The sequence below is a fragment of the Drosophila arizonae genome, chromosome 5 (assembly GCF_054131065.1).
Source record: "Drosophila arizonae isolate 15081-1271.41 chromosome 5, UAZ_ARI_1.0, whole genome shotgun sequence".
Lineage (NCBI taxonomy): Eukaryota > Metazoa > Arthropoda > Insecta > Diptera > Drosophilidae > Drosophila > Drosophila arizonae.
Genome location: NC_142925.1, coordinates 2,442,837 through 2,467,038, shown reverse-complemented (window position 1 = coordinate 2,467,038; position 24,202 = coordinate 2,442,837). Strand labels below are relative to the sequence as shown.

The window sequence follows — 24,202 nt, the reverse complement described above, 5'->3', positions numbered from 1 at the left end:
TTTTTTTTATTATGATCAATCATTATGATTTTTAGTATAAGTATATAGCTGATGAAGGTGCTTGACTGGGAGAAATTTCATATGCATGTAATTGCGAAATCAAGTTCATCGTTTTACTGTAATCTTAAAGAAATTGCTGAGCTCATTTGAGTAAATACGAAATAAACGTTGACTTAGCCATAACACGTGATATATCAGAAAAGATAATTGTTTCGGTCATGATTTTGGAACGTGTGTAAATTTATCTGTGAAATTATTCTGCCTCCTCATAAGACAAACAAAATCCAAAACTCGAGTTCAAGGCAGTAAAATCTCTGGAAAACTACTTTAGTAGGAAATGCTTGTAGATTACATACAGAAGGAAGATTTTTTTATATATATATATAATTTTATAGACACAAAAGAGGTAAATTTAAATATTTGATAATTAATTGTTTTTTTCGCGCACTCAGCACAAAAAATCGCTCTTTTCAGCGATTCTTCAGCTGTACAGCTATCGATATTTGCCGTTTGCGCAGTGCGCACTCATCGATACTTTGGCTGTGCCGTCGATTCTTCTCGCAACAATCATTCGGCAGCCAAATCGTCCAACAACAACAGCGTGTCGCGTAATTATTTTTATTCCACCTCTTGCTTATAAAAAAATATACAAAATTTAAAACAACACTTATATATTTAAATATATATAAATATTTGTAAATAATTTGTTTCCATTTGTTTTTAAACAACAAAGTGCCGATAAACAACATAGACAACAACACACACAGTGCAGCTGCCAAGGACACGAATTATATGAAAGTAGTGCAGCTAGGAGCATGCAACGGCATTAAAATATACATATATAAAAAGTATTCAATAAGCAAGGAGAAGTACAAAGTTTCTAAACTAACGCTAAACTCAACTATTATAAACCGATTGAATTAGGAGTGGTATACAACTTAGTATACAACAGCAAAATAGCGAGAAAGTAATTTTTAAGCGAAGGGGGCAGAAAGAAGCATCGCAGCTGATTTTAGCTATCAAGAATGGCGGCCAATAATTTGCGACAGATTCCATTGACCTGCAGTGGACACACCAGGCCCGTGGTGCATTTGGATTTCAGTGATATCTGCGATAGTGGCTATTTTCTCATATCGGCTTGCAAAGGTACGTAAACAATGAAAAATGAATCATAAGCACCAACTTGACGATACCCTGTAAACAATTCAGAGTAATATTTTTCATATACCAGAAATATATTTAGGATCGGCCCCCATTACATGCTTAGACGTTAAAGTAGGCGATTAATCGATGATCCTAAGGATAATCTTAATCGTGCTCTATTCCAGTTACAATTGTAATCTCTAGCCTGGAAGAGATTTTAGTTTAGAACTTGTTGCTTCCGCTTTTTGCCTTTGCTAAATACTGCTGAATAATATAACCTACCCTATAACCTTTGAATATAGAGTATACAAACGCGTCCTTATATTATGTATATATTAGTTTACCTGTATTCAATTATATGTGTCACATATGTATATATCACATAGGCAACGCATCGTGCTAGCTCAAGCTATGTCTAGCCTAACCGTAACCTTGACCCAAATGAAAAAAAAAAAAAAATGATCACGAAACCAGTTTAGCAAAACCCTTTGCCAAACGTTCGCCTGCTGCACATATGTATATACATACATATTTATGCCTGAATATATTTAACATACGTTCTTTACCTTGACAATGTCTACAAGCACACACTTTTATATACATATATGATATAGGCATGTATGTATGTGTGTTTGTTTGTATTTGTGCTTTCAAAAATATTGTTGCGGAAAGCAAATTTCCCATTGCAAGTTCAAGTTAATTTTTATCGCCATTTAATGCAATGTTTCCCCCTTGTTTAGCAACTTTTCAAAAAACTTTATTTGTTGTCATTCGCAGGAAGCACCTTGAAACTTCTATATATATACATAAGCACATGCATATATATTCAGTGCAGCTGTAATACGTTCCAAACAAAAACAAGTCAGAATTGCAATCGAATGTTGCCAACTGAGCGATACTCTGTACCCAGTATTGTTAAACTATTGGCACTCTATTTATTCAAGAAATTATTCCACTGAGTGTTTCCTACCCAACTGCCATACACTAGGGTCAGAGTCCTGCCTAATGATAATGTATAGTGGGAACAGTTTCTAATAGGTTTTCTTGATATGAACTTCTTCCAATTGGAATGAATGAGAATAGATGTAGAGGCTTTCGTTCTCTTTGAAAATTGAAAGCTTGCATACCCTGCTTTAATTTGCAGACAGGGCATGTAAACAAGGCGATAACAACTACACTTGTAAAGCGACAACTAAAATAAAATTGATTAAGCGCTTAGATTTACGTCCCTGCAAGTATTCACGGCCTGCCTCAAGCTCTCTTTTTCTCTCTTCCTCTCCGTTTCTGTGTCTGTCTGTCGATCACGTTGCAATGGAAGTGACGTGAACTTGGTGCACGGCTGTCGGCGTCGCAGCCGCTGCGTCAGGTCGTTGGCATTGAGCGCCGCCGTTGAGTCAAGGTAGCTTCCGCCGCTCACGCAAACACACACACACACACACAACTCACATGTATAGGCATTGCATTTAGAGATCGCAATTAAGAATCGATTTCGATTTCTCACATTTGCCATTTTCGCAGATGCCTCACTCACCGACACACACATATATGTATATAAATATGCATTTGCATGAGTTTAATGATTATAATTAAAACTAGATTTTAATTTCGATTTGTTGTTGCAGATGGCAGCCCAATGCTGCGTCACGGCGACACCGGCGACTGGGTGGGCACCTTCGAGGGACACAAGGGTGCCGTCTGGGGCGTGGCGCTCAATCGCAATGCAACGCTGGCCGCATCCGGCGCCGCCGATTTTACCGGCAAGGTTTGGAATGCAGTCAGCGGTGCCGAAATACATAGTTTCCAGCACAAGCATATCGTGAAGAGCGTCGCGTTCGACAACAGCTCCGAGAACATTGTCACCGGCAGCAATGAAAAGCTGGTGCGTGTCTTCAATCTGGAGCAACCGGAGGCGGAGCCCGAGCTTTATGTGGGCCATACAGGTGCGATAAAGCGAGCGCTCTTCTGCCGTGACGACAAGTGCATCATCTCAGCGGCCGATGATAAGACCGTGCGGCTCTGGGATCGCATGACCGGCATTGAGGTGCAGCGCCTACAATTCCCAAACAATCCCAATAGCCTGGAGATCTCGCATGACAATCACGTGCTGACCATAACTCACGGCTCGACGATCAGTTTCTGGGAAATCGATACGCTAAAGAAGCTAAAGGAGGTGAAAGTGCCGACGAATGTCGCGTCGGCCAGTTTACATCCGGATAAGCATGTCTTTGTCTGCGGCGGCGAGGACTTTAAAATGTATAAATTCGATTATATAACAGGAAATGAAATTGGTAAGCACTTTGAAAACAATCATATAAGCATAGCTAAACTCTGTCGTTTTTCTATCATAACAGAATCCTTCAAGGGTCACTTCGGACCAGTGCATTCAGTGAAATTCAGCCCAGATGGCGAACTCTATGCAAGTGGCTCCGAGGATGGCACGCTGCGTCTATGGCAGACCACAGTGGGCAAGACGTATGGCCTATGGAAGTGCACCGAGCCGAGTGAGCTAAACAACTCGCTCAGCTCACCACGCGAGGTGCCAGCAAACTGATGTTGGAGAAGCACAAGTCGCTGCTATACAGTGCAAATACAGCCAGCGCATAGAAAATAATTAAAATGAGCATCAATTTTTCATATAACAAACATATTTCGAATCACAAATAATTTGTAATTATATATTTCTTTTTCAAATGAAATGTTATCGATAACGATAAACAAGATTCCAGCGCTCTTCACTCATTGACATTCAATCACACACATACAGTCACACTCACTCATATGGATGGATCTATATATATGCATGAATTGGTGTGTGTGTGGTACTTAATAGAAATAAATATTGAATCGGTTTCATTTTGGTAATTCAAAGGTGTGTGCCTGTCGCCCAGTTGTGCAGGTAAATGGTTGTAAAATTGAGCAGAGTCTCGCCTTGATGTATGTCGGGTCGTTGCTGCAAGTGATCATACCATCTAGACAGATTTAAATAGTTTTCCTTATCCACAGGCGACAGGGATTTCTGTAAGCAACATAAAAACTTATAGAATGTGTCGTTTGTAATGTTTTTTAAGCACTCACAATAAGATCACCGATAGCATAAAACACTGCGAGATCGGCGAGTGTTAAGAAGTGTCCCACCAAATAGGATTTGCTGCTAAATAGATTGTTCAAGTCCGCTAGTAATTGCTTAGATACATGCTTATCCTTTGAGCCGGGTCCAACATAAAGAACTGCAAATTCAATCCATTGATAGACCTGTGCCTGCACTTCCGGGGATGCAATACTATTCTGTGCAATCTCTGATTTGGATTCAACCGCCAAGCTTTCTAGTATGGTGGCAAAGCCCGTCACCCTATTGTTTTGGGCGCCAATGCGCGTTACGACCTTGACAATAAGAATTAGATTAATGTCGCTCATATTTGTATGTATGTATAGGAAGCCCACTGTACCAGACACGTTGAGCTTTCAGATCCATTACCTGATCGTCATTTAGCTGTATTTCTCCAGGTACAACGCCCAAACAGTTAGCAATTTTCTGCACCGTTGCAACGTCACACATATTTATTATTGAAAATTGTATTGTATACAATATAAAGTGGCTCAAGAAAAATGCGAATGTGCAAAAATGTTGAGATGCGCAGCGCAGGTGTTTGCCAGGGATGGATCAAAAACGATATTGAAAAAGATAAAGCTTATCGATAAGTGTGATTTTATGCTAAAATTATGTTATTTGAGCAATGACACAGAAATGTGAATAAATTGTTTAATTTTTAATAAACATTTCATTTTTATTTATAAAAATTAGGTTTATTAACCAGGGCTACACTAGCCAAATAATCAACAGAATTTCGATAAGTTTGGCGCGCGATGCTCTATATTTTTAGGCTTTCTTCATTAGCATGAGCCAGTGCTTGAAATGTCACATCGTATTGGAGTAGAAATATAAATAAACTGGTGGTTATCATGAGCAGCTGGAATATATAAAATGATAGAAAACAACATTGACTGAAATGTGCGTACAAATACCGCTGGTATAAGTTTGTAGTCCAATTCGAAAAGATCGCAGGCCACATGCGCTCTTACATTGTCCTGCAACTGCAATACAAAGTGATCTATGGTTTCAATCAAATCTCCATTAATACCATGAACAGTGGTCAACAACGTTAGGCAGTTGGTTTGCTGGGAAATGAACAGTTAAACATTTATATGCTTCAATTTTACAACACCTTACCTCTCGCTGGACGTTGTTATTAAAATAGAGAATATAAAACATTTTGGACGTATGCATAATCAGAAATAATATATTGTAACACCACCAGTTCCAGCGTGCATTACTAGAATTCTCAACCGCTTTATAGAAGAGGAACAAATTCGTATTGAAATTAATCAAAGAGCTCGAGTAGAGCAGCAAAATTGAGAGGCCATAGGTTTGATTGAGAACTTTATAAAAGTGAAGAAGGTTTCGGTGTTGCCAGCGCAATTCCTGGAGTGCACCTCGTCGCATGGAAATCCCACGCTGAAGCTCCGCATGCAAAGCTTTAACCAATCGCTTCAGCCGACGGCAGATGCCCTCCATCAAGGTGTAGTAGAGTACAAAAGAGAAGCCAGTCATGGTGTTGGGTACGACGTAGGTGTGCCAACTGCAGATCGATTTCCAAGTGGTTACATCACTATTAAAAAACACAATGGGTATGGCGCAGCTAACGAAGATGAACAACAGGAAGAGTTGAAAGTGCACGAAGCGACGGATCTTCTTGCGCTTCACAATGTATCCACTAGCCAAGTCAAATTTGCCAATCGTGTCGAACACCTGGCCAATGCGTCGCTTCCAGCTCAGGCTAACAATCACAACGCAGGGTATATGCATGAGGTAGGTAATTGACTCAAATATATAAAAGTTTCTCTCCAAATTATTCAGAATACCACTTGAATCATTCAGCTCCAAGTAGGCGAGGAAGCAGAGCCAAATGTAGAGCAGGAATAACCAGCAATACTGCATGACGTCGTAAAAGCGACTCGAACAGCGGGGCAAGACGGAAATTGGTGCACTTCCGAATATCACGCAGATGATCAAGAGGAATCGCAGCTCCTGATGCAGTTGCTCTGCATTCGATTTGTGCAGCTGCTGTGTAAGATTCCAGTTGCTGAGCAGAAGGAACTGGTAATAAATTATAGACTGATGTATTCTGGATAAGCATACCTTGGGTGCTTTCCGGCTAATCCCGACTGGAGCTGCGTCCAGGCAGCTATGCGACGTTCCTTACGCTTGAGCTTCAGCATTTCGTTTGACAGTTTGAAGGCTCTTCGCGCTTTTCAATTAGCTGTCATTAAGCACATCCTGACGGGCTGCAAAGAGCACATTAATCAATGCTCACTTAATGATTTTCCGATTTTAATTGAATTCATTATATCAATGTATCATTTAGTTCTTCTCTTGACTCAAGCATGAGCACTTGGCTCTATTTGCTGTTCCTTTGTGCCCGCTGCCTGGGCGTCTCGCCATCCAACGAGCAGGTCAAGTATCCGCATCTAGTTTGGTCCTTGCTGCTCCTCATCTGTGTCTGGTTCTTCACGCTGCATCGCCTTATCACCATGAGGTTCTACAAGCAAGTTTTGACCATACAGAAGCTCTTCTATTTTGCCGAGTATCCGGCGAATATGTTACTCACGGCGCTCTTCTCGTTGCGTATTTATCGCAGCGAAGATTTCTACAAGCGTCTCTCGCTGCAACTGGAGCGCCTCAAGGCGCAGCTCTTTGTGAACCCAGATGCGATTCCTCAGCTCTATAGAGGATTACGGAATCAGATCATGATTCTGTTCTGCCTTATGCTTGTCTTTCATTCGATCTGCGCGCTGGTGGACAGCGCCTGGCTGAATTTCGATCTAAAGCTCAGCTTCGCCAGCAACTGTGCCCATCAGCTGCCCTGCGCCATGATCAACTTCGGTCTACTGCAATATATACTGATTCATCGTTTGCTTTGCCTGTTTTATGCGGAGCTCAACCGCCGCCTGGGGGAGCTGCAGCAGCGTCCAGAAGCCATTGAACTGAAGTTGGAGGAGCTGCGTCTCATTAGCGTCGAACTGGATGGCATTCAGGCCAAGCTATTGGACAGATTTGAGTTTGCCTTGATCGTGAACTTTGCCAATTCATTGCTGAGCTTCTCCTACGAGACCTTCAATACTTTTCGCCTGCTGGAGCTGGCCCAGCTGAGCGACTGGGTGCTCTATTGCTATCGCTCGCTGTGGCTGCTGCAGCACGGCTCTCGCATTTGGCTCGTGCTGCGCGTTAATGAGCGTATTATAGAGCAGGTGAGAGGGCGCTGTTCCTGTTGGCAATTAACCCATTAACTGATATGATTTATACTTTTTCAGAAATGCCAGCTACGTCTGCTCCTCAACCAGCTAGACGCGAGCGACGCGCGCTTGGAGCGTTCGATTAACAGCTTTCTGCTGCAGCTCCAGTCCAATCACAATCAACCCCTGGCGCTCTGCATCGAGCTGGACACCCTGGCACTGGGCGGGGTAAGTGCTGGCTGCCATTATCAATCAAAAACATCATAAAAATCAATTTGTTTTACTTTTGTTCCCGCTGGCAGTTTATCAACGCTTTGCTGGCTATTGTTATATTCCTGGTTCAAATCGATTTGGGCAATAAATCGCTAAAGGGTTTTGTCTAAATGATGGTTACTCAATAAAGTATAGAGCGCTTGGCCTTTGCTGTTTCATTTCTTGTCGAAATGCGTTCCCGTTTGCACCTGCAGCTGAATCGCTGCGCCGCCTTCACCAAGAACTGGCTGCTGGCCTTTGGCTGGCTTCTGCTTTGGCTAATTCGTGCTGTGAGCTCTCGCCTACGCGATGTGGCCGCACAGGCGGGCGCCGAGACCAATTTGTTGGCCATACGATTGACTGTGAATCGTCGACTGCATATAGCTGAACGGTTCGTTATCCTGTTAACCTGTTAACCTGATATATCTATCTATTCACTAATCATATCTGACATTCTCGCCAGGCTGCTCTGGCTTTTTGTCCTGGTGGGCAGCGTCTTTGCCGTCTACATGCTCAGCGAACTGCAGATCGCTAGATATGTTAATTCTCCCACTGTCATCTCGGTGGATCGTGATTATCGTGGCTGGAATGGTTCGCTGCCTGCTGTCACCTTATGCTACTACGATCACATTGATTCCTTTAAGGCCAATGAGCTGATACAGGACGTCTGGAATGTGTCCATCATTGATGAGGATTACTTTTATATCATGGACTTCTTGTATGCCGTTGTTAACGCCACGGCCAGCAACTATGCTGAGCTCGCGAAATTCGCCAGTGATGAGCGCTTCGAGCAAATTGATCTCTATGAGATTATACAGACCATAAATCGTCCCTTTGAACAGGTCATCAGCAGCTTTGATGCGGACTTTGAAGTGAATGTGGAGATGGTCATGACGGAGCGTGGCTGCTGCTATGCCATCAATTCACCCATGTCCAGAATGTTGGGCAAGAAGTGAGTGGAATAGAGGTATCTATATTCAAACTGTAATCTCTTCTACGATCCTTACAGAGAAGTGGATTATGACCAAATACCGCAGCCTCTGACCTGCCAATTCGGCAAGCAGCAATGCTTTATACGCATGGATCTGTACGAAAGCACGGGAGTGGTTAGTCAAAATCCATATATAGTAGATGTGACTAATTAACTTGAACTTCTTCTGCAGCTGGATGTTCATTCACCCTATGAAGTATCCGCCTCGGAGGCCAACATTATTGCACTACAGAAATCCGATGAAATAACAGCTTCGTTTAAGGTGTTGGAGACGGTGTAAGAGATACCCATTGTATAATATATACAGCATATATTTTACAGTATACTTAATCCCAACCAGCGCTTCGAATAATCTCCGTGAACTAAGCGTCGAACAGCGTAAATGCGTCTTCAATGATGAGGAAACCTCCAATCTTAAGGCATGTCAAAACATCAATCTGTTTTTCATGCCTTCGCCAATTCTGTGTTTGCTTTAGGTCTACAGCAAATCCTTATGCCTGGCGCGCTGTCGTGCCATCATGGCATTGGAAATGTGCAATTGTGTGCCCTTCTTCTATCCCTTTGTCCAGGGACCCACTTGTAATCCAGCTGGATTTGAATGTCTTTTGGATTTTAAGTGGCCCATTTGGGCATTGCACATTTGTAAATGTCCCTCGACTTGCACTGAAATTGAATATACCATGCAGACGGTCAAGAAAAGCTCGTGGGGCATGAAGGGCAATGAGGACACGGCGGGCATCGACATGGCAACATCTAGCTTTCGCTGGGATCTAATACCACCCAAAGTACGCTTTCGACGCGATGTCGTCTTTAGCTTTGAGGATCTTATAGGTAAGCTAAATAATTTACTAGCTCAGTTTTTACATCGAAATATTTATGTATTCCTGCAGTGTCCTTTGGCGGTGCTTTGGCCTTGTTTGTGGGAATTAGTGTCATGGGTCTGGTGCAAATGGGCTACGTCATAATCTTTAATATTTTACTGGACATAATTAAGCTTCTCCGCTTTATTCACACATTATATTTACGAGCACGCTACCAACGTCGTGCTACTAAGCCCGCAAGTCCCGTTCACAGCAAGAACAATATTTCTAGAGCTGAAACAGCAGAGATACCTTTGTTTGAATATGTTAACTAATAGATGTCTATCAGCAATTAACGATAACGTACTTTTGAATGTCGATAAAAGCAATTGCATTGTGTGTTATAAATATAAAAAAAATACCTGCAGTTATTTAAATTGAAACTAAAGTTATACCACTAACCACAGAACACGGTCTATGTGTTCTGTGGTTAGTGGTTATACTTTTTAAATATACTCTTTAATTTCGATAATTTCGTCAAGTGTGCCGATAATTTCTTTGCACAGCGATAAATATAACTGCATGTGTGCCATCATAATTCACACGCGATCGATATTTATTTATTCAATTAAGCCAGCCCTGGTTAAAAACACACGTGCGGCTAAAAATATTTCTGTGTGGCACAATTTGCATTAAACGCGAATCGCAATAGTAAAGTAACATATATATCTAGACAAAATGAGTGACGATGAGTCTAGTGATGGATTGGAGGACTTGAAAGATCTGATGGCCATATATGCCAAGCACGAAGAAAAAGCGCAGAACAGTCGTTCGTCCAAAACAAAGAGAGAGGAGGCGACCTATGTGGAGGTGCCCTCTGAAAAATTGATATTCGGCGATAGGCAAGCGTTTCTAACAAACTTGGCCAAATCAGTGGGCAAGAAACGCATAAAACTTGATAGTGTGAGCAAATCAGCAGCTGATGATGAGGATAAGGAGGAAGCAGCAGAGGCTGCAAAGAAACCGAAGCCAGCATGGATAGACTCTGATGACGAGGATATTGAGGTGGGCGAGGTGAAGCGACCCACTCGACACACTGGTCCACTGACGCACTTGCGCAAGGACAAATCATACAAAGAATATCTAACAGCGCGCTTTCAACGCGTCATCCGTCAACCGAAATGGGCATCTCTTGAGCGGAGGCAAAAGAATAGCGATGATTCCGACTCAGAGGAGGAGCCGCTGCTTAAAACCGTGGGCTTCATCAATCGCAGAGCCAGGTCAAATGAGCTTCCGGCAAAAACGTTGCCATTCAAACGGACGCGAGATTTGAATCGTGCCACCTACAGCGAAGGCGTTATCACGAGCATCCAATTCCATCCGACCAGCACTGTTGCCTTGGTCTCTGGAGAGAGCTGTGTGGCGAATCTGTATTGCGTAGATGGCCAGAAGAACGAGAAGCTGCACAGCATCCGCTTCAAAAAATTTCCACTCACCTGTGCACGCATGGCTCCGTGCGGCACAAAGGCGTTCTTTGGCTCGCTGAGGCCCTTCTACTATGCCTACGATCTGCTGGAGGCTAAGGAGTCTAAGTTGAGGCTGCCTTCCGTGTTGAATTACTTAACTCACTTCGAGGTGTCGCCGTGTGGGAAATACATTGCCACAGGTGGCAAATTCGGCGCCATCCACTTGCTGACCAGTAACACAAACGAGCTGATCCACAGCTTCAAGCAGGAAGGTCTTGTGCGTGACATGTGCTTCACGGCGGACTCACAGCGACTGCTCTGTAGCAGCTCCGGCTGCAATGTGAATGTGTTGTCCCTGCGACAGAATTGCATTGAGCACAGTTTCATTGATGATGGCTGCGTTAATGGCAGTTCGTTACAGCTGTCCCCCAGTCAACGTCTCTTGGCGACGGGCAGCAACGAGGGCGTAGTCAATATCTATGACTACGAGAGCATCTATAAGACGACGACGCCGCAGCCCGAGAAATGCTTCATGAATCTGCGCACGGCCATTACGGATCTTCAGTTCAATCACACGTCCGAGCTGCTGGCCATGTGCTCAGTAAAGGTGCCGAACGCCGTGAAGCTAGCACATTTCCCCAGCGCTACGGTCTATGCCAACTTCCCTGAGCAAACTGACTCCTTGGGTTGCATCAAAAGGATAGCCTTTTCGCCAAATAGCGGCTACTTGGCTTTTGGCAGCAGGGGCAAAAGGGCGCCCTTGTTTAGACTTAAGCATTTCAAAAACTATTGAGTGGATGGGATATATCTGGAGTGGATATATGATGATATACGAAGTGAACATATATGGAATGAATATATATGCAGGGGATATATATTCAGAAATTTACAATACGTTTTTTGTATAATAAAATTATGATAATTTGATAATGATCTGTTCTTTAATTTAAACAAATGATAACTGATAAAGATTTGCTCTTAATTTTCAAGAATGATTATAAATCTTTTGAACATTTTCTTTAACCCCTATTGTTCCATACCAAACATAGTTTAATATTAATTTTTACATTTATTTAAAAATGATATATCTTTCAATAGGGAGCCCTGAAGATGTCTCGCTTTTGCGTCTCATGGATTTTTCCGATATCATCCAGTTTCTTGCATATGTGCGACGACTGTGTCTCGATCCATTGGAGTGAATTCATGTGTGCGTTCAATATCTTGCCAATCTGTATAATGGGATCTGTGTGATCCTGTCCCTTGTTCGCCTCGTTGAGATTGTCGATCACCTCTTTCAGATCCTCGGACATTTGCTTCAACTGCGTATCCAGATTCTCGACCATCAGATAGGTTTGACTGCGCTCCTGATCGACGCGTGGCAAATTGGTGAACTCTTTCTCTAACGGACCCAGACTCTCCTCCAGCTCTTTGTGCTGCGTGGCTATGAACTCTAGCTCCTGGTCGAGTACCTGCTGGTCGTTCTTCACCTTTTGCACTGCATCGTTTAGCTCAATGATCTTCTGGTTGTTGCCAATGAGCAGCTTGTCCCAGGCATTTATTTGCGTCGCCTGCTCTGTGAAGACTTTCTCCTGCTCCTCGAATTCCAAAGTCCATTTGTTAATGTGCTCCTCCAGCTGATGGTACGTCAACTGCGTAGCATTCGCAACGGTGGCTGAGTCAGTGGTCTTTGTTGCAGTGGAGAGGTTGGCAAAGGTGCTGCCAGTTGCTGCGGCTGGCGCAGAAGCAGCAGTGGTAGCCGCAGCTCCAAGTGGTGCTGTACTACCCAGTTGAGCAACAGAAGTAGCTGTGGGTGCTACAGCCGATGTAGTTTTCGGTGCAGTTCCTAGACCCAGGGTTAGGCCACCACCACCAAGTGGATTTGCTGTGGTTGTCGCTGCTGCAGCTGCTGTTGTGGTTGCTGTGGCTGCTGCACCTGCTGGTTGCGAAAGGAATCCAAAAGTTGGAGCCGCTGTAGTAGCGGGTGGAGCTGTGGCCGCCCCGGCTGCGGGAGCAGCAGCAGCAGTGCCGCCCAGCCCGGCACCCAAGCCCGTCAGTGGATTCGATAAAGTTGGAGCAGCTTGTGTTCCCGTCAAGCCAAAGCCGCCAAATTGTAGAGGCGCTGCCGCCGTCTTGCCACTATCAGCATCGCCACCGCCAACATTTGAAGCAGCTGCTGGTGCAGCAAAGCCAAATGTGGGTTTGGCGGGAACTGCGGCGCCGGCAGTTGCTGGCGTTGCAGTGCTAAGCCCAAACGAAAAGCTCGGAGCGCTGGCTGTTGTTGTTGTTGCAGGCAGTTGGAATGCCATTATATGTTATAACAAATATACAAAAAAAATAGTATAAAAATGAATTTAATTTTACACACGATGCATACGTAAACCGCAGCGATATTTCACAACTTATCGATAACGGTGTGGCTGCAATGCACATAGCAGACGTTTTGGTATTTTTTAATAACAACCTCAGCTGGAATCGCAAGCGTAAATTAAACAGCCCGCGAAAATCGTCTTACATTAAGCTGAATTTAAAAAGATAATATATGTATAACAATGTGTTCGGTAAAAAAATATTTAAAAAGTTTTTATTTTCTTTTTTTAATTAAAAGCACTCGAGAGTCCATTGGAAGTCAGCAGACATGATGATTTAAACAGTTATTTGTCTATGCATTTGTATGTGGCGCATGCTAAAGAGTATTGCGCGACAAATTGAGTAATTTACTTGGATTTCAAAAATGTTTTAGTTGTGGTAATTGAATTTGTATTACACTGTAGCATATTTGTATAATTTATTCTGTTTTTAGGTAATACACTGATTGGTATAGCAAATTATGTATTGGAATGCTTTTCAATTATAGTTAACAATTATCGCTTGTCAACCAAGTTGATTTATTTGCTCACGTAGTTTGGCCAACGACAGTTATCTAAGGATGGATACCTATATAAAACCGCTATTGTGGGCTTGGAACGATGACATCTAAGTATGTTTGGCATGAAGAACGTTCCATTGCTGCTGCTGCTGTTGATGCAGTTGCTCCGCGCTGGCTCTGCACTGGATAATGGACTGGCTTTAACGTAAGTCGCATTTGATTTGGATTTGGACGTAGATTTAAGTGTCTAATCCACTGCAGGCCACCCATGGGTTGGATGTCTTGGCAGCGCTTTCGATGCATCACCGATTGTGATACGTATCCAGATGAGTGCATAAGGTAAACTATCAATCAATGAATTTGAGTACTTTCATAAGAAGCTCTCCTAATCTCCTTACAGCGAGCAATTATTCAGACGCAGTGCCGATCTACTTGTCTCGGAAGGCTATGCTGATGTGGGCTATGAATATGTTATCATAGATGATTGCTGGCTGGAGTGGAATCGGGATAACATGACAAACAAGCTGGTACCAGATCGGAAACGTTTTCCCAGAGGCCTCAACGTTCTGGCTGATCATGTATGTTAAAGCAATCCAACTGTAGCCTTGTCCAACTAGTCTCACTATAATTGTAGATACACGACAAAGGACTCAAGTTTGGGCTGTATCAGGACTTTGGCACTAAGACCTGTGCTGGCTACCCAGGTGTGATCGACCACATGGCACTCGATGCTGAAACCTTTGCTAAGTGGGATGTGGACTATGTGAAGCTGGATGGCTGCAATGCCAATCTTAGCGACATGGAAACAGGCTATCCAGAATTCGGACGACTGCTAAATGAAACAGGCAGACCGATGGTCTATTCATGCAGCTGGTAAACACTATATTTTGTTGGTATATGGGCATTTATCCAGAAAAGTATCCTTTTTGTAGCGTGGAAACTATTTGGCTTTTTGTAATCATCTTGCAAATTAACCAATTATATTTAGCACCTTAATGGGTGCGTCTTCAAGCTACAAAAAGTAGACTTTTCTGCAGAAATACCCATGGACATTTCGGATGTTAATCAAGTTAAAGTGCAGGCCTGCCTATCAATCGGGAAGTGAACAGCCTCACTTTGAGTCATTGAAGCGCCATTGCAATCTCTGGCGAAACTGGGCTGATGTCCAGGATTCATTTCAGTCTGTTATGGCTATAACTGATTACTTTGCCAAAAATCAGGATAGCATGCAGCCACACGCCGGACCAGGGCACTGGAACGATCCAGATATGTTGATTTTAGGCAACTATGGCCTCAGCTATGATCAGAGCAAACTACAAATGGCCATTTGGGCTGTGCTGGCGGCGCCTTTAATAATGTCCAATGACTTGGCCAAGGTGCGACCAGAAATTAAGGAGATATTACAGAATCGGTTGGTAGTTATATATCATATAAATCATTGTAGTTTAACCATATATATTGCAATACAGTGATGTGATTGCAGTCAATCAGGATCCTTTGGGCATACAGGGTAAACGATTGCTAATAAAGCAAAAAATTGAGGTAACTCTCTGATTTATTTATTTATGTATTTGTGATTTATGTACTTTCATTCTCTTCTGCAGGTCTGGCGTCGACCAATCGAACCTAAAATCAATGGAGAATACTCTTATGCTGTAGCATTTGTTAGTCGCCGCGTGGACGGATCTCCTTTTTCCATAACACTTACGCTTAAGGAGGTAAAGATTTGAAATTTAATGGCCTACGCTTATATACTGCATATTATACTACACTATACATATATGATTATTATTATTATTTTGTTATAATATATTTTACTTTAAACCTATCTAGCTTTCACTATTCAATGATAATGGCTACATCGTTCAGGTAAATCTTGCTGTATATTAAATGCTTTAAGTTTTATTCATTTGCTTTTCTTGCTTTCAGGATTTGTTTGATAAGAGCAACAAATTGGGCGTCTTTCTTAAGGAGAGTAAATTCAAAACACGCGTTATACCTAATGGTACTTATATGAGTCTTTATTTATTCTATATATACAGTGAGCACAGCTTAAAGTATATCCTGTTTTGCAAGGATGTGTTTTCTGTTATATTAATCGCTCAAAAGAAACCAATTTATTATTCTCTTTTACTATTTTTTGAAAGCTTTTTGTAAAACCATTTACAAATCGCTTATAAAATTCCGTTATTGTTGCTCTCGTTCCTTTTCTTATACAAGTCATCTTTGCCACTTATATATGTAAATCTGCCTATCAATCGAATTGAATTCTAATTTGTTTTTTTTTTTTTTTTTTTTAATATTTTTTTAATTAATTTTAGGCGTCAGCTTCTATAAATTTACAGCGCTATGAGGAGATTCGCAGCAGCTGAGTTCCAGATCACGAGCAGTTATTTTCACATGTCCACATATACATATGTATGTACAATAATAAAAAACGGTTTCATTTATTTGCTTTTATAATTGTATTCGAAATTTTTTGCAAATTGCTCATAAACATCTTTAATGTAACAGGTGACCGAAAACAAGGTACTTATGCTTCCAGGCTGTTTGTTATGTTTGCAGGCAGTTGGAATGCGTTTCCCATTGCGCTCAATAAAAAGCCCACTGAATATTTCCCAACTTATCGATAACAATGTGGCTGTGTATACATGTTTTACGTTTTGGTATTTTTAATAACAAGCTCAGCTGGAATTAACAATAACAAATCTCAATCGTGAATTAAACCGCCCGCGCAAATCTGGACACAGAAAACTCAATTGAAATACTCTATTGTATGTAAAACATTTCACAATAAGCGACTAGATAAATTGCCATGCTACGTCTAATTGGATTTTATTTTGATTTGTCATAATGTTCTCCTTTATCTGGAAGTGTCTGATAAATACCATTTGGGTCAAGAATATTTAGACAGTTGTTTTTTCCTTTTTAATTAAAAGCACTTGAGAGTCCATTGGAAGCCGGCAGCCATGGTGGTTTAAACAGTTACTTTTCTATGTGTTTTTGTATGTGGCGAACGCAAAAGTACATTGCGCGACAAAATTGAGTAATTGGTTTTGTTTATTAAACTTGGGCTTAATGGATGCCTTAATTTTGGTAATTGATTATTTATTACAGTGAAGCATATTCGTATAATTTATTCTGCTGTGTGGTAAGGACTGGTAAGTGTAGCTGCGTTTTGTTGGCTTGTGTAACAGCCAGGGGCTAAGAGTAGATAACCTGTAACGCTTGAGCGCCTGAACTTGCAGCTGATGATAAGGAGACTTTCCAGTCCCAACATCAACACTGCTCACGGCTGTGTCTCCCTGCTGTGCGAACTACTCGAGTACGCAGTTCAAGCTGTGTACTCGAATGCTCTTCAATTACTACAGTTAACAATTATCGCTTGTCAGCCAATTTTGTTTCTTTGCTCAAGCAGTTTGGCAAACAACAGTTATCTACAGATAGACAGCTATAAAACCGTTACTGCGGGGTGGACAGCACGCATTGCCTGCATTACTCTAGTTAAAGTATGTTTGGCATGAGGAACGTTCCATTGCTGCTGCTGCTGTTGATGCAGTTGCTCCGCGCTGGCTCTGCACTTGATAATGGACTGGCTTTAACGTAAGTCGCATTTGATTTGGATTTGAACGTAGATTTAAGTGTCTAATCCATTGCAGGCCACCCATGGGTTGGATGTCTTGGCAGCGCTTTCGATGCATCACCGATTGTGATACGTATCCAGATGAGTGCATAAGGTAAACTATCAATCAATAAATTTGAGTACTTTCATAAGAAGCTCTCCTAATCTCCTTACAGCGAGCAATTATTCAGACGCAGTGCCGACCTACTTGTGTCGGAAGGCTATGCTGATGTGGGCTATGAATATGTTATCATAGACGATTGCTGGCTGGAGTGGAATCGGGATAACATGACAAACAAGCTGGTACCAGATCGGAAACGTTTTCCCAGAGGCCTCAACGTTCTGGCTGATCATGTATGCTAAAGCAATCCAACTGTAGCCTTGTCTAACTAGGCTCACTATTATTGTAGATACATAATAAAGGACTCAAGTTTGGACTGTATCAGGACTTTGGCACTAAGACCTGTGCTGGCTACCCAGGTGTGATCGACCACATGGCACTCGATGCTGAAACCTTTGCTAAATGGGATGTGGACTATGTGAAGCTGGATGGCTGCAATGCGAATGTTAGCGACATGGCAGCAGGCTATCCAGAATTCGGACGACTGCTGAATGAAACAGGCAGACCCATGGTCTATTCGTGCAGCTGGTATATAATATGATATATGTGTATAATTTTGATTATTAATTGAGCTTATGTGCAGGCCTGCCTATCAATCGGAATTTGGTGAACAGCCTCACTTTGAGTCGTTGAAGCGCCATTGCAATCTCTGGCGAAACTGGGATGACATCGACGATTCATTTGAGTCAGTTATGGAAATCGTTGACTACTTTGCCAAAAATCAGGATAGCATGCAGCCACACGCCGGCCCAGGGCATTGGAACGATCCAGATATGTTGATTTTAGGCAACTATGGCCTTAGCTATGATCAGAGCAAAGTGCAAATGGCCATTTGGGCTGTGCTGGCGGCGCCTTTAATAATGTCCAATGACTTGGCCAAGGTGCGACCAGAAATTAAGGAGATATTACAGAATCGGTTGGTCGACTTATATATCACATACATCATTATAAATCTATCTGTATATATATATTATCATGTAGTGATGTGATTGCTGTCAATCAGGATCCTTTGGGCATACAGGGTAAACGATTGCTTATGAAGCAAAATATTGAGGTAACTATGATTTATTTATTCATATACTTGTGATTACTCAAGTTTGTAATTTCATTCTCTTCTGCAGGTCTGGCGTCGACCAATCGAACCTAAAATCAATGGAGAATACTCTTATGCTATAGCATTTGTTAGTCGCCGCGTGGACGGATCTCCTTTTCCCATATCATTTACGTTTAAGGAGGTAATGACGTGAAATTTAATGAACTATGTTTATATATTCCATATTGTTCTATCTCTAGCTCTCGCTATTTAATGATAATATTGGCTACATCGTCCAGGTAAATCTTGCTGCATTTTAAATGCTTTAAGTTTTATTTATTTGCTCCTCTTGCTTTCAGGATTTGTTTGATAAGAATAACAATTTGGGCGTCTTTCGTAAGGAGAGAGAATTCAAAACACGCGTTATTCCTAACGGTATTTATTTGAATGTTTATTTATACTCTATATACAGTGAAAACAGAGTAAAGTAGATTGTATAGGGTTTTTAGTGAAAGAACAGACTCCGTGAATTGTATTGTCTCTTATAAACTCGTATTGTTTAACGCTCTCTCTTATACTGTACGTTTTTCCCACAAGTCTGCTTCTTCTATTACACAACCTTTACAAACAAGTCGTATAAGAGTGTATATTCTTATTCAGTGTCACTTGTATTTAAAAATCTGCAGTTTCTTTTCAAAACTCTTATACGACTTTCTTTCCGCTTAAACAATTCCTTCTTCTATTTATTAATCGAAGATAATTCTAATTGGTTTCTAATTAATTGTAGGCGTCAACTTCTACAAATTTACGGCGCTTTGAGGAGCTACGCAGGGTCTAACCTGCAGATCAGGATCAGCTATATCCACATATCCTTACGAAACAAATATAATTCCTTTACAATTACATTTTTAAGATGAGTAAAAACAAATTGATTGTATTGAATTTGTTGTTTATTTGCACTTTACAAATTCTTTAGAATATGCTTTTGTCTATGCATAAAATTTGTATAAATACGATTTGAAATGTATTTAATTTTTTTTTAGTGTACATTTTGTGTGTTTGTTTTAAGCATTTTGATGCAAATCGATATAAAGATAATAGAATAGAAGTTCGAGCATGATATAAATAGGAGCGGACTTTGTGAAAATATTATAAGCCAGGCCATAAAATTAATATTAATTAATATTTCATTAGATAGATACGACCGTATTCACCGAAAGAGAAATAAGTAGCTAAATATTAATGAAAGAAATCCAAATGTACAACCGATTTATATAGATGTATATAGTTTGTATATAGCAGCTAGAATTAAACAGTAGTTGAGGATTATTGTCAAGTTAGGCTTCAGTTGCTGCTGCTGCTGCTCCTGCTCCTTTGGCTAATGCACTCCATTGGTTAGATTGTTGATGGGCGTGCGCTCATAGCTGCGCCGATGTAGTGCATCCACATCCTTAAGGTAATAGGTGCCCGGGAAAAGAGCACTGATGCTGCCCGTTGGCGTGTAAGGCGCTGCGTGATTATTCTTCTCCCTCACCTCCATCAGCTCGGAGAACTTTTCCGGAGCCACCTTCTCTCTGGAGTTCAGCAGCGGCAATACGTAATCCAGCTGCGAGACAAACTTCTCGAACGTGGCCGCATCTTCAGTCACTTTAATGGAGTACATCGAGGCAGCCAGGCCGGAGCCATAGGAGAAGACGCCAATGCGCTTGCCCACCAACTGAGCCGCCGGCTCGCTGATCAGCAGCGAGACCAGACCTGAGTAGACGCTCGGCGTGTACATATTGCCCACCTGGTTGGCCAGCAGCAAGGACTTCTTGGTCTTTGCGGCGAACAGCTCCGCCGACTGAGTGAGGAACGCCTTCTCCACATCCCGGTCGAAGTAGCTGCCTTCGAGTGTGGCGTCGTTGAAGCGTTCCAGACCGGGAAACTTTTGAGCGCGCTCCGCCTCGGTGCTGAGCAAAAAGTCATTGAAACACAGACGACCCACAGACTTCTGCACCAATTTACAGAAAGGCGTGTGGAAGATCATCGCATCGAAGGTTTGCAGACCCAGTGGCTGTTGCTGAGGGTGCTGCTTCTCGAACTTCTTGCGATAGAGCCGATAGCAAGTGTCCAGGGCCGAGAGGTAACACTGTATGGAAAGTTTGCCGTCGACTGTCGGGTACTCGGAGCTCAGGTCGGGCTTGTAGAAGTCATAGGCATGCTCCATATGGGTGGCGCGGAGGCCACGCTCGATGATCAGTGGCGCATTTGGTCCCACTAACATGGCGATGGCGCCGGCGCCGCCTGTGGGTCGGGCTGCGCCCTTGGCATAGACGGCAATGTCGGCGCATACGGCAAGCGCGTAGCGTCCATCCCAACTGGACGATTCGATCCAATTTAAGGCATTAAAGAGTGCTGCAGTGCCGCCGTAGCAAGCATTTGTGGTATCGATACCTTCGATATCGGTGTTGCCGCTCGTGGCAAATAGCTGCATTAGCACCGATTTCACCGATTTCGATTTGTCGACTATTGTTTCGGTGCCCACTTCCAGCCTTCCAATGTCCGTGTGCTTGATACGATGGCGTTCCAGTAGGCGCGTGACAACCGTTAAGCACAGTGAGTTGACATCCTCGCGATCCGAACAGAAGCCCATCTTCGCCTGGCCCAGACCGATTGTGTACTTGCCAGCGGAGGCGCCATCGAACTGCTCCAATTCCGTTTGGTCCACATATTGCGAGGGGAAGAGCACTTCAATGGCTCGTATTCCAACATTTTCAGGCCAATTGCTTGACATGGCTTATTTAAATTTCTAATTGGTCGTTGGCTGCTGGAAGGGAGTCCTTTGTAGTCCTGAGCGCTGTAACGAGACAGATCCAAGTTAGGTGTTATACTTGTATACTTTGCTGTAAATGCCACGCTGTGCCCATCACAACTTTCACCTCTTGATATTCTGCGCAATCAGAAAATCAGAAATCGTCTTTAAGTTATGCATATTGCTTGTAATACCTGAAAAAATTGCTTGGGCTGGGGTAAAACGCGTAAAGTCAACAACAACCGTCACCGCACATGAGCGCCACCTGTTGCACGCTCGACCTGCTCTGGCCGTGTGCGGCAAGAGCAAGAGCAAACAGCAACGCAACGCAGCGCAGCGACGTTGACTGCGGCGTTGCTGCGACCATGGAGCCCATTGGTTCCGATTTCGTTTTCGCTGCGTTGAGCTTTTCAGACACGCAAACGTGTGAGTGCGAGTGAGAGAGGGCGAAGGTAAAGACGAGCATTATACCTAAAGAAACTAAAACTAGCAGCAACAAAAAAATAAAATAAAATAAATAACAACAACATCAGAAGCACTAAAATTCACGGCGAAGAAACTTTCTCCAAGCAGTCAAACCTTATTTTAAAGAGAACTCAGCCAACAGCAAGAGCGGCAGAGCCAGAGACAGCAGCAGAAGCAGATGCAGCAACAACAAATAAACTAAACTAGCCCAACCCTAACATTTATATTATGTTAAAATGTGTTGAGTTCATATTAATTGTAGACGATGTAGATTAGAGAAGTTTATTGTCTTCAACGAACGATATCACTAAATTTGGGGGTATTTTATTACAGAGATATTTGATGTATTATATAAATTAGTTAGGTATAAAAAAAAAGAAATTGAATATATATGAGAGTTTTTAATATCCTTTAAAATTAGGAATACTTTCTAGTGTGGAATAAAAAAGTATTGATAAATTCACATTTTATATCTGATTACCTTTACATATACTGGTATGTACATAAATATATTATATTATATCTGATATATTTGTAGAATCATTCCTCATATATATAGAAACTAACAAAGAAGCAATTTAAAAACCGGATTCATATAACAACCGCAATCTAATTTAGGTTGGTAAATATTGTAATAATAAAAAATAAATAAAATAATACATCCAATAAGAATATACATATGTATATTTAGATTTATGTATATTCAAAAATTCCTGCTAAATATTAGTTAGCACCCGAAAAGTCTGGATTATATGTGCTAAAATAACACAAAAATTCAAATGTTCATATTCTCTTGTCTCCTGTTTCTCCTTTTTTTGGGACTGGGTCAAGTTGCATTTACTGACTGATTGGGAATCAATGTGGGTCGCTCTCTAACGGTTAATATTGTATAATGAGCACCGAATTGTGTCAAATTTACCGTTACTGTTAGCACCTGCCACAAATATTCGAAAACTGAAATAGTTTTGATTTTTTCTCTTTCGTCTGTTTTCACTTTTAACGTTTTATTTTCTTGCCGAAACTTTGTTGTTTACGTGCGCGGCGCGTTGCACACTCGAGCGAATCTCTTTGCAGACTGAACAGCGCCAAGAAGAGCAGAAACAGCGGCAGCAGCAACAGCGACTGATCGTTGGAAATACGTTAACGTCGACAGTGGCAGCGACGTTGGCAGCAAACAAATGCGCAGAGCGAAAAGCGGAGAATAAGCTCTGTAAGCCAATGCCATCTGCTTCGCTCTCTGAAGCGTAATACCGCACTACCTGAATACCCTGGAATAGCTAATATATTGCATGGTTACTAAGAGTAATTGGACTACGAACTGAGTTGAGATAAGATCAAAGGCGGTGCCGGAACAATTGGCAAAGCTATTGTCCGGCGGCGATAAGCCACAACTTGATGAAAGCCGTTGACTGTTGGTTAATGGATAAAGGCATATGGTACGACAATTGTTGTATGTACGTTCCATTTCAATTAAGTGCCGGTGTTAGAGTTCAATGTTATGGAAATGCAATGCAAACGTTGTGCTGTTTACGCAATGAGGAAGAGCCGCATACAATTGGCTTGGTTTATTTTTAGCAACCGCCACTGGAGATGAGTGTAAACAGTCTAATTGGAAAGTGCTACTCACTGGAAGGGGAATGGAATTTGGGAATTGTTGCGCATCCGTTTGTGTACACAAATCATTCGCTTGCTTTTTTCATTCTACCGAAAGGCTTGAGTCATCGTTAACTTTTTTGTTTTTGCACCTTTGTGGCTACGGGCTAAAGGTTTTGCACTTACTAAGGCTAAGGTATGTACTTATGTACATAGAGGAAGCACGTGTGCTTTTTGTTATGTGAAATGTAATTGTATTATGAAACAAATGAAATGAATTTGAAATGTCACAAAAGATGGCAAACAAACTAAAACCGAAATTAGCTTTTAAATATAAATATAACAAAGATCGTCATTGATTGCCTTTGCTTATATTTAAACTTACTATTGTTTAATAACAAACACCCACATAGTCTCTTTTAATTTTTTTCTAAATTTTTAAGGCTTTAAATTGTCAGAAATTCTGTTCGGAATTCATAACTGAGATATACAAAATGTCCCTTAGCTGTGTACACTAGATATTTAATATTTACATTCACTTACAAATTTTGGTATGCTAGTGCCAACTTAATTGTGCCAAATAATAGGATTAACTAAACTAAACTTTTAATAATTAGGCACGTAGTTTATGGGCGCCTACATAGAGACCGACAAAGGCAGTGTGTACACACGAACTGTCGCAGTGAACAGCTGTTTCGTAGACAGTGTGTGCACCCTAGCTTCAACCGATATATGCACATATATCGTCATCGCCACTTATCACGT

At 41.8% G+C, this 24,202-nt stretch overlaps 10 protein-coding genes across 25 annotated transcripts; 6 read left to right on the top strand and 4 right to left on the bottom strand.

The window, feature by feature from the left end:
• Positions 1-544: 544 nt before the first annotated feature.
• wmd (serine-threonine kinase receptor-associated protein wmd) lies at positions 545-3,863 on the top strand. The gene is made up of 3 exons (XM_018011530.2): positions 545-1,146; positions 2,766-3,431; positions 3,495-3,863. The coding sequence occupies exons 1-3, from the start codon at positions 1,026-1,028 to the stop codon at positions 3,692-3,694; spliced, it is 987 nt and encodes a 328-aa protein (XP_017867019.1). The 5' UTR covers positions 545-1,025; the 3' UTR covers positions 3,695-3,863.
• AIMP3 (aaRS-interacting multifunctional protein 3) lies at positions 3,791-4,819 on the bottom strand. The gene is made up of 3 exons (XM_018011533.2): positions 4,619-4,819; positions 4,219-4,524; positions 3,791-4,159 (listed from the first exon to the last, which is right to left on the bottom strand). Exons 1-3 carry the CDS (start codon positions 4,697-4,699, stop codon positions 4,007-4,009), a joined length of 540 nt encoding a protein of 179 aa, XP_017867022.1. The 5' UTR covers positions 4,700-4,819; the 3' UTR covers positions 3,791-4,006.
• Positions 4,820-4,981: 162 nt separating this feature from the next.
• On the bottom strand, positions 4,982-6,420 carry Gr59f (Gustatory receptor 59f). Its single transcript, XM_089470036.1, has 4 exons — positions 6,341-6,420; positions 5,372-6,284; positions 5,167-5,319; positions 4,982-5,111 (listed from the first exon to the last, which is right to left on the bottom strand). Exons 1-4 carry the CDS (start codon positions 6,418-6,420, stop codon positions 5,013-5,015), a joined length of 1,245 nt encoding a protein of 414 aa, XP_089326162.1. The 3' UTR covers positions 4,982-5,012.
• A 165-nt stretch (positions 6,421-6,585) lies between these two features.
• Gr59e (Gustatory receptor 59e) lies at positions 6,586-7,853 on the top strand. Its single transcript, XM_018012043.2, has 3 exons — positions 6,586-7,449; positions 7,513-7,662; positions 7,737-7,853. The coding sequence occupies exons 1-3, from the start codon at positions 6,586-6,588 to the stop codon at positions 7,815-7,817; spliced, it is 1,095 nt and encodes a 364-aa protein (XP_017867532.1). The 3' UTR covers positions 7,818-7,853.
• A 24-nt stretch (positions 7,854-7,877) lies between these two features.
• On the top strand, positions 7,878-13,873 carry ppk3 (pickpocket 3). 2 transcript variants are annotated; one of them, XM_089470014.1, is made up of 8 exons: positions 7,878-8,077; positions 8,150-8,638; positions 8,696-8,792; positions 8,850-8,953; positions 9,018-9,096; positions 9,154-9,508; positions 13,549-13,688; positions 13,744-13,873. In XM_089470014.1, exons 1-7 carry the CDS (start codon positions 7,878-7,880, stop codon positions 13,650-13,652), a joined length of 1,428 nt encoding a protein of 475 aa, XP_089326140.1. In that variant the 3' UTR covers positions 13,653-13,688; positions 13,744-13,873. The 2 variants fall into 2 exon arrangements, with proteins under 2 accessions (XP_089326140.1, XP_017867524.1); XM_018012035.2 differs by lacking the exons at positions 13,549-13,688; positions 13,744-13,873 and adding an exon at positions 9,568-9,914.
• On the top strand, positions 10,084-11,873 carry wcd (U3 small nucleolar RNA-associated protein 18 homolog wicked). The gene has a single exon (XM_018012036.2). The coding sequence runs from the start codon at positions 10,216-10,218 to the stop codon at positions 11,734-11,736; it is 1,521 nt and encodes a 506-aa protein (XP_017867525.1). The 5' UTR covers positions 10,084-10,215; the 3' UTR covers positions 11,737-11,873.
• On the bottom strand, positions 11,866-13,373 carry Nup62 (nucleoporin 62). The gene has a single exon (XM_018012042.2). The coding sequence runs from the start codon at positions 13,247-13,249 to the stop codon at positions 12,035-12,037; it is 1,215 nt and encodes a 404-aa protein (XP_017867531.1). The 5' UTR covers positions 13,250-13,373; the 3' UTR covers positions 11,866-12,034.
• On the top strand, positions 13,856-16,637 carry LOC149268369 (alpha-N-acetylgalactosaminidase-like). 3 transcript variants are annotated; one of them, XR_016270263.1, is made up of 11 exons: positions 13,856-14,014; positions 14,071-14,148; positions 14,210-14,387; positions 14,444-14,682; positions 14,891-15,220; positions 15,279-15,351; positions 15,414-15,527; positions 15,643-15,678; positions 15,739-15,814; positions 16,131-16,227; positions 16,375-16,637. XR_016270263.1 is itself a non-coding variant. In XM_089470026.1 (10 exons), exons 1-10 carry the CDS (start codon positions 13,923-13,925, stop codon positions 16,160-16,162), a joined length of 1,248 nt encoding a protein of 415 aa, XP_089326152.1. In that variant the 5' UTR covers positions 13,856-13,922; the 3' UTR covers positions 16,163-16,272. The 3 variants fall into 3 exon arrangements, 1 of the variants encoding a protein (XP_089326152.1); XR_016270262.1 differs by having other exon boundaries at positions 16,324-16,637; XM_089470026.1 differs by lacking the exon at positions 16,375-16,637 and having other exon boundaries at positions 16,131-16,272.
• On the top strand, positions 16,456-19,522 carry LOC108616661 (alpha-N-acetylgalactosaminidase). 9 transcript variants are annotated; one of them, XM_089470024.1, is made up of 12 exons: positions 16,456-16,583; positions 16,927-16,970; positions 17,228-17,412; positions 17,469-17,546; positions 17,608-17,785; positions 17,842-18,080; positions 18,136-18,468; positions 18,534-18,606; positions 18,674-18,787; positions 18,846-18,884; positions 18,945-19,020; positions 19,373-19,522. In XM_089470024.1, exons 3-12 carry the CDS (start codon positions 17,321-17,323, stop codon positions 19,402-19,404), a joined length of 1,254 nt encoding a protein of 417 aa, XP_089326150.1. In that variant the 5' UTR covers positions 16,456-16,583; positions 16,927-16,970; positions 17,228-17,320; the 3' UTR covers positions 19,405-19,522. The 9 variants fall into 9 exon arrangements, with proteins under 9 accessions (XP_089326150.1, XP_089326149.1, XP_089326144.1 ...); XM_089470023.1 differs by having other exon boundaries at positions 17,202-17,412; XM_089470022.1 differs by lacking the exon at positions 16,456-16,583 and adding an exon at positions 16,715-16,855.
• On the bottom strand, positions 19,518-24,137 carry Hmgs (hydroxymethylglutaryl-CoA synthase). 5 transcript variants are annotated; one of them, XM_018012039.2, is made up of 2 exons: positions 23,981-24,137; positions 19,518-21,424 (listed from the first exon to the last, which is right to left on the bottom strand). In XM_018012039.2, the coding sequence occupies exon 2, from the start codon at positions 21,359-21,361 to the stop codon at positions 19,964-19,966; it is 1,398 nt and encodes a 465-aa protein (XP_017867528.1). In that variant the 5' UTR covers positions 21,362-21,424; positions 23,981-24,137; the 3' UTR covers positions 19,518-19,963. The 5 variants fall into 5 exon arrangements, with proteins under 5 accessions (XP_017867528.1, XP_017867526.1, XP_089326142.1 ...); XM_018012037.2 differs by lacking the exon at positions 23,981-24,137 and adding an exon at positions 23,823-23,973; XM_089470016.1 differs by lacking the exon at positions 23,981-24,137 and adding an exon at positions 23,472-23,737.
• Positions 24,138-24,202: the final 65 nt, after the last annotated feature.